Consider the following 10831-nt stretch of genomic DNA (forward strand, 5'->3'; position numbering starts at 1 on the left):
AAAGAAAAAAAGAACAAAAAGAAAAAAGAGAAAAGAAAAAACAAATGAAAAAATGAAAAAACGAAAAAACAAAAAAACGAAAAAAGAAAGAAAAAGAAAAAAAAAAGGCAGTTGTAAAGAATGAATGGAGATTCAGATGCCATGGTATTCCAATTTACATACTTAGGAGACCAAGCTCTCATTACTATTATTTCACAGAACAGATGAACAATATGTAATACAGCATTTACATAACGTAATACAACGTTTTCCTATGCCACAACCATTGACATACAGCTGGAAGCTCAAAACAGTTTAGCATTTATGCCTGCCTCACAGGTATAAGAAACATTTTTGATGCCTGATGATTTTCCTTCCTTTCCCATCCACCTCACCTTCCTCTCTACTTTACATTAGACTTGCTCATTTTTCAAGTGACTTTCATTTTGCTGTTGTGCAATACCATCCAGTAGCATCTCTTTTCACACCTACCACTACACTGAACTTCTCGGTCAATTTTTTCATTCCTATCTACAATAACCAACAGCCACAATCAGCACTCAGAAGGAGTTACTAGTCAAAATCCTATGTCGTTTAACTATCTAATCCAGTTCAAAGACAAATCAGATCATATAATTAACCAAGATCAGCTTTATTTTTTTTTTTTTTCCCATGGACTTGTTTTAAAATGTGGATTGGAGATTTTTTAAAAATCACAATTCCTCCATGGAAAAGAGTGATGCCTGCAGTTTGTTACAGGTGCTCCATGCACTTCTGGAACTGGTGATTTTAAGAGCAATAGTAAGTTCTGATTTTGTCCTCCATTAACGCCACAAAACCTACACTATGTCAAAGCAACCAACAATCTTCTTAAGAATCAACAAGTTAGTTTAAGTTTGTTCCAATCACTTACACTTGAGCAAATTCACTGAAAGCTTTATTTTTCACTACGTTCACTGAAGACATACTGTGAAGACTGTACCAAACCACGTAGCACTCGGAACAGAAGTATTCTCAAGTCTGAATGCAGGCCTTCAAGCTTTGGGGTTTTTTGTTGGTTTTGAACTGATAGCACAAAATAAATTGCCTGAATTTAAAAAGAAAAAGTATTTAACAAAAACCCTACTTCTGAAACTCTTCAGGGTTGGAATCTGGCTCAAGATTCTTCCTCCATCTCTCCTGGGATCTCTTGGTTATGAGTTTCTCCCCTGGAGTCTCAGGAATACCCATGGCCTGAGCAAACAGGTGTGCACCATGGTCAGTCAGCAGCATGTGCTTCGTCTGCAGAAAAGAGACAAGAGATTCACTGACAATTCTTGTTTGCCTTGTACTGAGCAGTTTTGTATAATCACTCTATTTTTAGAACCATCCACAGAAGAAAATTCTGAATTTTGTTTTATTTTTAAACTTTCTAGGTTTCTGTGCCTATATCCTCTTCCACTAGCTCTCCGAAACACAGATACAAACTTTCATCATTAGGACTAAAGAATTGCATGTATCTATTTAATACTTACTACAATGGGAAAAGAAAAAACTGTAAATTTGCTCTTTTGCTAATTTGTATGCAACTTCTTTGTACCATTTCCAGTCAATCACCAAATTACTACTTAACTAATTCAGTTAACTAAAAGATCTAGAAGGATTTTACTCAGAAGGAAAGAATGATAAATAAATTCCTGTTCAGCTTGAAGGTATTACACCCCATAAGAGTAAAATAACCCAAAAATGTAAATACCATACACTAAAGTGTTTTTTAACATGAGCGAAACCATTTTATTTTAAAGACTTCCTTCAACTAGCTGCTACTCATATACACCCAGAATTTCAAATTTAAGAACAGAATATTGTTCTCATAGGTTTGACAAAAAAAATGTTTGCTCTAACATTTGCAGAATCTCTATTTTGACTCCTTTATTTAGCAGAGCACTTGGACCAGATTTTAAGTCAACAACCTTAGTTAATTCCATCCTTCAAAGTCTGTATAGCTGGGTTAATTCCTATTTTAGAGAAACTTGCCATATAAATTTGTTTCATTAATCCTTATACTTTAGTAGGAGCTCTGTTTTGTTTTTTTGTTTTGTTTGTTTGTTTTTTGTTGTTGTTGTTGTTGTTTTTTAAATCTGTGTCCAAAAATAAGCATCACCCTCTTGGACCACTACAGAGCTGTTAATTGATCATCAGCGCCCGGGAAGGTTTTGGAGGAGCAGTGATCCGACTATACAATATGGAGTTATTTGAGAGCACAGCAGCTAACTGCAAACAAGCTTTTATGTCCACGCAGGAGCACAGGACACAAATACCAAAATGTAAAGGTCCAAAAGGTAGAACCATGTGATGCTGGAGGCAGCAGGCCTGCAGAGACAAGTAGGAGACTGCAGCGGCACATACTTTGCTCTCAGCCTGAAGTAAGGATGCCAGAGGTTGGGTATTTCTGTGTCACGCTGCATTCCATGGGACATTTACAGTCTCAAAGCTTCAGACTTCAAGATGCTGCAAACCACCAACTTCTGTTGATTTCTAAAGCAATGACAAGCAAGCACTACTATGACCAAGCCATAGCATCGCCTTGTTTTAAAGGATTCAAGCTGAACCTCTTCCCAAACCATCTGCACTAGCCCCTTCAGACGGTTACAGGAGCGGGAAACGCAACTACACTTGAAACATTCCCAAACAGTCATTCACATATGTGGAGGCACTGCCACTATGCATTTTTGAGAACTTATCTTTTTTATTGACAAAGTAAGTCCTCAATTCATGAGAGTATTGCTTTAGAGAGCAAGGGTAAGGGTTACAAGGAAGAAATCCTCTCTAGATGTGAAAGAGTGGACAGTAGGCTTAGATGCTGAGTGATGTCTCCAGATGATAAGACTCACCTATTTCTCACAAAGCCGAGTGTTCTTCCTACTCAAAAGACAGCTTCTTTGAGCAATACTGCCCCCTTCTGCCACTAAACCACCAGAAGCACATGATCCAATAACTCAAATGGGCTTTGGTTTTGGGGTTTTTTTTTGGTTTTATTTTTAGGAAATATATTGAACTTTTCTTTTGACTTTATCTGTATCAGAAGGTTGTGTCCTCTATAATTTATTTTCTTCTGCAATTAAAATTTGATTATCATCTTTTAAATAAGTTTAAAAGAGCTAAAGTTTTATTGTAAAAAAAAAGTTATTTCTTAAAATTTTTTCGAAGGGTTCCCTCCCATATGCAAATTCTGATAACATACCCACCTTCCTAAGCTGCACAAACAAGAAACACCTGCATACAGAGAAATAAGTTTCTAGGATAAGTTAAGTTCGGGGGGGCAGTTTTGGTTTGGTCTTGTTTGTTTGTTCATTTTTTTTGTTTGTTGGGGTTGATTTCTTTTCAGTCATCACTGAAAATAACGTATTGTAAGGAGAATTTTATCTGTTTTTCTCTTCAATACATCTCGTTGATCAAAAGAGCTGGTAGAACATTGACAAAAAAACCCAAAAGCACATTTTCTGTCTTATCTTTCTTCTACAGTTTCATGAACACATTTGCTAATTTTTTTAAGTGCCTAATTCTTCTAGGACACATTTATACAAAGTAATCCAAAAGGACCAAAAAAATAAAAAACAAAAAAAAAAAGAAAGGGTTCTAGAGATCTTACTAACAAACATCGCCAAGTTTAGCTAATTTCATGGATAACAGGGAAGAGAAAATCCCTCAAATTTCTGCAGCTGGCCTGAAATTCAGACCATCCCTGTTCTTCATTTAACAATCCTGGTAATGCACACAGCACAGCAAAAATTTGCACCTTTGCCTTGAGAAGTCTACATTCTAAGCTAAATTCACGTTTGTCTAACAAAGAGTTGGATGACACAGCAAGGGAAAACAATGTATCCCAACGAATCCACACTAAATTTTTTAATGAGGTGTTGGAGCTGAGGGGGATTACGTACCCCACTTAAAAAAAAAAAAGCCATTTCAATGATCATTCAATTTTTGTTCACTCCAAACAGGAATAATGCTACAGGACTTTTAACTACTTTCTCATGGATTTGTGGAATTAATTAGTTAACATACTAAAAGCCTTCCATCTCTAGAAACTGCTATGCTCAGTAGCATAATAAATCATGAATGGAAATTATTCTGCTGCCCTCCTTTCTTCTACCTTATGAATTTGGACGAGTTGGAGCTCAGTGAGAATAGGAACAGGATAGATGCGCGCAACAACAATCTAGAGGTGCTACACTGGCCACCAGATGGAGCCCATATTGTTCCACAACAGGAATGGAAATACAGAATATTACAAGCAGGTGGAGAGGGCTGGTTTTTTTGTTTGGGTGTTTTTTGGGTTTTTTGGGGTTTTTTTTTGGTTTTGGGAGCTGTATGCTTCAGAATTCCTTAAGGCAGTGAGGCATTTCAAAACCACTGGGAAATAAACATCCTAACATGCGTAGGACCTCAGGAAAACTACAGTCTTATTACCCATGGGGCACAGAGTTCAAAAATATTTTTAATTATGCACAGTAAAAAAAACAAACAAACAAAAAACCCCCAAAATACACTCTGAAAAGTACTGTGAAATTGCCTTGCTGGTGTCCCAAAATTCCTGTCCAAGATGAACAGAAGAATAACATCAGCTGGTATTCCCATTTACAATACCTGACAGAGAAGCAGCAGAAACTCACCTCAAGACATACCAAGCAAATTAGGCTAACCTTTACATTTGAACTTTCCCATCTACACAGATTTTTTTGCATCTAGGCAAAGAGTAACAAACTTTACCACAAAATTTCATGGTTTTAGGGCCATACTGTTATACTTGGTTCTGTACAGTTGAATTTTATTATTTCCTTTCAAATTTAGCCTCAACATTTTTGAACACCACAAGCACCACACAATGACAAGAAAGACCTTGTAATAGACAAGAAAGACAAAGGAGAGGGGGTTTTTTTTGGTGTGTATGGGGGGGCTGTTTTGCTTTTTTAAAAACATTTTGGAAAGTTATGTTCCCAAAAACCAACAATGTTGTTTTGACTTTATTCTTGCTGACTTAACTGTGACTTTGTCATGGACAAGACAAAAAAAATCAGTGATTCTGGAATATGAACTGAACAATGGGCATTACAAGAAGTTATCTACAGAAAAAAATACAATACTCCTCCCCAGCATGCTAGAAGACATCTCTCCCCCAGCCCTCCACCTACATTCTCAAATTTTGAAAAACTTGGTTTTGGTGTAGCTGTCTACCAGCTATACCTATTTATTTGTTCTAGTTAAATGACAGAATGAATCCCATGTGAAGGAACAAAAAGCTTACTCATCACAAGTTTTAACATTGTTTTCTAGTGGACACACATTTTAAAAATTATTTATATTGAATACTTTAGTGAAAAGTTCTGATTTATAAAAGCAGAACTATCCTCCAATTAAAGGCAAAAATAATTCCTACCTTTGGAGGCTGTTGAGGACAAATTACATTTCAATCATCTTCACAGATTACCAAGAGGTTTTGTTTCCTCAAAAGTCACTTCAAAAGGTTAAAGAAACATAAATCCTTATAATAAGTGTTTTTGCAAATACGAACCCTTCCCAACAATGGGGCAGCTGCTCTAGCAGGATGAAAAATGTAAACTTTTTGATCACTGTCACAGTCTAATAATGGTAAAACAGATGCACATATCACACAAATGACCTACTCCATCCTGAACCATGCCACTTGGACCATTTCTGAAAAATGAGAGAAGTCTGCTGTGGCAGATATTAGAGGGACTTCTTAGTGGAGGAAGGTGGCATTGACTTTACATAGAATGTCAAGTAATAATCATATTGCTGCTCTGGTAAGTTTGATTTTCTACGAAAATCTGTCACCATCACATAGTGTTAATGTTATCTTTAACTGCTTGAAAACCACAACTTTGCACTAAGGCTACCATCTGATGAGGTCACAATGGTGAAGGCCACCTAGAACAACGTAAGACTATGTTACATGGCCAAGTCCGTTATTGGGTCACTTAACTCAGTTCCATGTCATTGCAAAGTCAACAGTACATTATCCAACTTTGATCTTGCAAGATCAAGCAGAAGACTCAGTGACAGCACAAAAGCTCTTCAAAAAACAAGTGAACAAAAAGGCGCACCCCCCCCAAGAAATCTTCAACTGTGGAGCTACAGAAGATGAACATGTATAGGTCAATTTCTCCTTGAGCTTCCAACTGCATGGCAGAACTTATGTTTCCTTAGAATGCTATTTTTAATAAATACCTCTCAAAACCCTTTAAATAAAAGTCCTTCATGGTCATGACCATAGTTTCCAAGTAGTATTTGGAAACTATACTATTCCATCTATTTCTCCCTTCTTTCCTGCCTTAAAGCACTGCACTGAAGAGTACCAATATACTGGATGAAGTTCTAAGGGGAAAAAAGGCTTCATACTCAAGTACGTTTTGAGCATACCTTTTCCATGACAAGTCGAGCAAGTTTTATTGGGTTTGCTATACATTTAACTGCGGATACTGCTCCAGAGTCTAAATTTTTTCCATCCATGATAATGGCATCCATTTCTACTTCACCTTTTTCATTTAGAACAGATCCACAACCTAAAGACAAAAAAAAAAAAAAAAAAAAATCAGGGAGGAAAGGGAAAAAAAAGAGAGTCATTATGAGCTAACCATCAGGTGATTCAATTATTTGATCTCATCAAGCAAACTTTCTCCTTCACAGTTTGTTGCCTGATTTACTGAAAGTATCTCCTGAATACAAACAAAAGAGCAGAAACACGGCTGTGTATAACCACAAAATCTAACCATTAACAGAAGTCTCACAGGGTACAAGGTCTAGTTTAAAAATGAGTTTTATTTTCATAAGATGAAAAGCACACTTCCAATTCCATACAAAAAATTATATACTAGGTACAAAAGTTAAAATGACCAGCAATCATGAACAGAATTCTATATCCCCCAGATCACTTCAAGTGCACATAAAACTATTCTACCTTTACAGTTCTTCCAAAAGAGGATACATCACCCAACAAAAGTGTAGTGTTCAATCTTATCAACAGATTAACGTCACACAGCATTCCCAGAAACTGACAAAACTGATGAAGCAGAATAAAAGCGTCCACTTACTAGTGTAACAAAAGCTTGAAAAAACCAGTTCTTCATTACCAAATAAAAATAATAGATGAAGGAATTAAAAAAATAAATAAAATAATAAAATCTTGGGTAGTTAATTTCTTCTATAATTATTGGTGCTATCACTAACCTAAACAAAAATTAATGAGATACAACTGATTATTCCCCCATAATACAGTTATTGGTATTATTTTTAAAAAAAGCCTATTTCCACTGTCTCATTTTGTAAGTCATCAAGTGCACAAGCCTTGCTAATAAGGATGGAAAAGACTAAACTTAAAAAGAAGTAAAAAAACCACCAAACAAAACACAGCAGACTTGCACAGTAGCTCAGGTAGAAACACTGAGCATTGTACACAGCTAAACCATGTTTTTAAAATTTCTATTAAACCAACATTAAAGCAGGCCAGAAACCACTGTTAATAATTGTTGACGTAAGACTTCTATACCAATGTACTTCAGACCTGAATATATGAAGTTAAATCCCCTGTTATAGGAGGCAACAAAATCCTGTAATCCTCCTCCTGTAATCTCCAAAACTCCCCCTGCCGTACACAGACATGCCTGAACTCTGCCCCCAAAATGTTAATTTTTGCCCCTCTCTGTCTGCATAAACTATTCCAGAGTTTAGCCCTGCATCATTCACAATGTGCTAATTTCTAGACTACACAGATCTGTGCCAATCGTGTTAACAAAATTCTTCCAGCTTCTCCTTTATGCTAGCACAAGGAGTAAGTCATCTTTGTTTTCTTAGAGCTGTACAGCCACCCTTTCTCATTCCACTGACCACCGTGAAAGCCTGTACACTATGGCAAGGCCAGATACTAAACTTCAGGTTATCTGAGGTAGGACGAATCCTTCCTTCTGTGGTTACAGACTGCCTTTTCACCTGCATTCCAGCATGATGGTTAGGGACTACCTGCCTCTGAGGCCATGGTATCCATTGGCAGCAGCACTGAAAAGAAAAAAAAAAAAGCTTGTCTCACTTGTGAAGCAAACAGCAGGGGAAAAAACCAGAGAGACAACAGAAGACAGAAAATCTAAGGGGACACAAATAACAAACATGTCTGACATTGGCCACATCACAGCAAAGGTGCCAAGAGCAGTACTTCAATTCCCTCTGTCTACAGATAGATCTGGCCTCTGTCCTGCAAAGGCTGAGGCGGAAAAGATCACTATAATGACAGTTCTTATATAGAATCATATCTGGAGTATTCACAACAATCATATCTGGAGTATTCACAACAACCTAGTTAGTACTGTTAGTCAATGAGATCCCTTATGAAGGAGATAGAACCAAGGCCACTTCCTCATCACAAGCAGAACCCGATGGCTTCATTATGCTGCCCAAGTCACTAACATAGCAGGTTTAGACAACAGTATAGCTTCTGAACCCCTCCACCAAGCCTACATCAAGATGTATCTACACAGCATAGCTAAACCCTATCATTCAAAAAAGGACATAACTTGATCATTATGCCCATTCTTCCCAATCTTTACTGTTGTCTTCGCAATGTCTGTGTTTTCCTAGAAAATATTACAGTAAGCCTGATTTTTCTGTACAAATACCACACGGTGAGTTTTAAACAGCCACTCCAATCAGAGCCCTCTTCACACAGCTTTCAGCTCATTTTTGCCCACTACTGAGAGCAGCTGTATCTAATGAGTGTTAACACAATTAGGTATATCTGTAGCTCATAACCAGACTACTTGCCATTTAGATCAGCATAGTCAAACTTGAACAAGGGCTTAAGGCTCAAGACCAGTTAAGTAAAAGTTAAATGAGAGAATGCCACTCTGATGTTAACTATACAATAGTACACACCACGCTTCTTAGTCTGCTTCATTATTTCAGCTTGAATCCTCTAAAAATCAAGATATTCAACCCAAGTCAGTAACAAAACACTGAAAGTTTCATATGAAGTAAAAGCTGTCCCTCACTCTCAATTAAAAGGTGAGAAGGAACAAGACAATCTCTGCAAACTAAGTGTGCACATAACTAATAGCTATGTTATCTAAACCACTGAACGTTGACAGGTCTTTCTGTCCATGTTCATTCCTGACATACCTTAGTGGGGGTGGAGAAATATTTTAACTGACATTCATCAAAACAATACATTTGAGGTCATATGAAGAGGAGAAAAATATTCAACTATTGACTTAACATTAATCATTAGAAACTCCAGTTATGAAGCCTTACTGTCTAAATTAATGACTCATATACCAATACTGCATTCATTCTGTAATATTATCTACCAGAACACTCACTCAAATCATTAATTAAGAGAAAAACACCTAAAATCCCCAAGAACCATCTTTCTCTGGCAACAGGTAAAGGTCAAGTGTTAAGACTTAAACATTGCTGCAAGCTACATTTAAGTGCCTTAAACTTGAACGCTGACTAAACATATCTTCCATTAAGGAGTCCACATCTTAAAACTGAATACGCAGCACAGTAATGGGAGAAGATTTACAGAAATATAATAAGGCAACCCAAGAATGAAATGCCAGTTACAAAACACTGAAAAATGAGAAAAAAAGTACCTCATCTGCCTTAGTGTACTCATGAGAAACTACCGTACATACCTTGTTATTTTACTATACACAGAAAGAAACTATTTAGTGACACCAGTATTTACGCCATTGCAATGTGAATAATTCAAAGAAAACACAAGCCAGCATTTTCAGAAGCATCAGGGCAAAACACTTAAAATACATAAGGATCCTAAACCACTTAATTCTTGAAAAATTACCTGCGTTAAAATGAGGGTCATCTTCCATTGATCGTACTGCCTCCTCAACTGCATCTAAGGCACTGCCTCCCTGTTTCAGGATACCATAACCTTGCAGTGCAGCTCTGACAACACCAGCACGACTTCCCTCTTCTCGTTCTTTAAAGATCCGTCCAGCTCCACCATGCACCACAATGACAGGCTTCATCCTGCCAAATTCCTTCCAAGGCTTTCAGATGTGCACACAGGTTACTCGGAATTAGCCTATTTTGGAAAGAAGAGTCTTGAGCATATGCTCCCTTCTACATGAAGAGAGCCATGGAGGTTAGTTAACAGATATTATCAGTTTGACAGAAACCATTTTACCTTTCAGGAAGCTGAGTATTCACATGAATGAGCTCCTAATTCAAGTTTGGGCCAGAGGAGGCCTCAGGCAACTTGCTGCAGCTTTGAGGTCAGCCTTGCTTTGAGCAGGGGCTGGGCCCGGGGGCCTCTGAAGGCCCTTTCCAGCCTAAATTACTTTACAATCTGATGATTTAGCATGAACTCTCTCTGGTGATATTACAAGTTCCACAGAAACAAGTATCTGAGTAACCTTGATCCTGCTGACTGCTCTTCATGTTAGATGGGCAGCCCCAGTGTCCAGGAACAGCAATATAACCAGAGAGAAAGAAGAGGGGCTGACCTCACCCAAGTTAACAGCTTAACCAGCTCCGCTGCCTGGATTTCAAACCTCTGACCTCTTGCAAAACTTTGTACTTCGTGCAGGAAAACAAGGCATTCAACCCTGCCAGTCAACAGTGGTTTTTGTTACAGCTCACGGCCTCCAAGGACCAAAAAAAAGCATCGCTACACATCCTCCGTGATAGCAATCACGTTTTGGTTTCCAGCTAGGGCACCTCACCAAGGAAACTCTCCACGTGAAAACCGCTTCTCAGGGACAGCTATTTTTGGAGGCTACTGAGCAAAAATCCAACAGCCTTTCCCCCAGCCTACCGCAAACTCTCAGGGCAGAGTCTC

At 37.7% G+C, this 10831-nt stretch overlaps 1 protein-coding gene across 1 annotated transcript; it reads right to left on the minus strand.

Moving 5' to 3' along the window:
• Positions 1–1040: 1040 nt before the first annotated feature.
• On the minus strand, positions 1041–10114 carry ASRGL1 (asparaginase like 1). The gene is made up of 3 exons (XM_010087926.1): positions 9833–10114; positions 6403–6545; positions 1041–1260 (listed from the first exon to the last, which is right to left on the minus strand). Exons 1-3 carry the CDS (start codon positions 10017–10019, stop codon positions 1102–1104), a joined length of 489 nt encoding a protein of 162 aa, XP_010086228.1. The 5' UTR covers positions 10020–10114; the 3' UTR covers positions 1041–1101.
• Between the last annotated feature and the right edge of the window lie 717 nt (positions 10115–10831).

The sequence above is a fragment of the Pterocles gutturalis genome, unplaced genomic scaffold (genome assembly GCF_000699245.1).
Source record: "Pterocles gutturalis isolate BGI_N339 unplaced genomic scaffold, ASM69924v1 scaffold40546, whole genome shotgun sequence".
In the NCBI taxonomy this organism is placed as follows: domain Eukaryota; kingdom Metazoa; phylum Chordata; class Aves; order Pterocliformes; family Pteroclidae; genus Pterocles; species Pterocles gutturalis.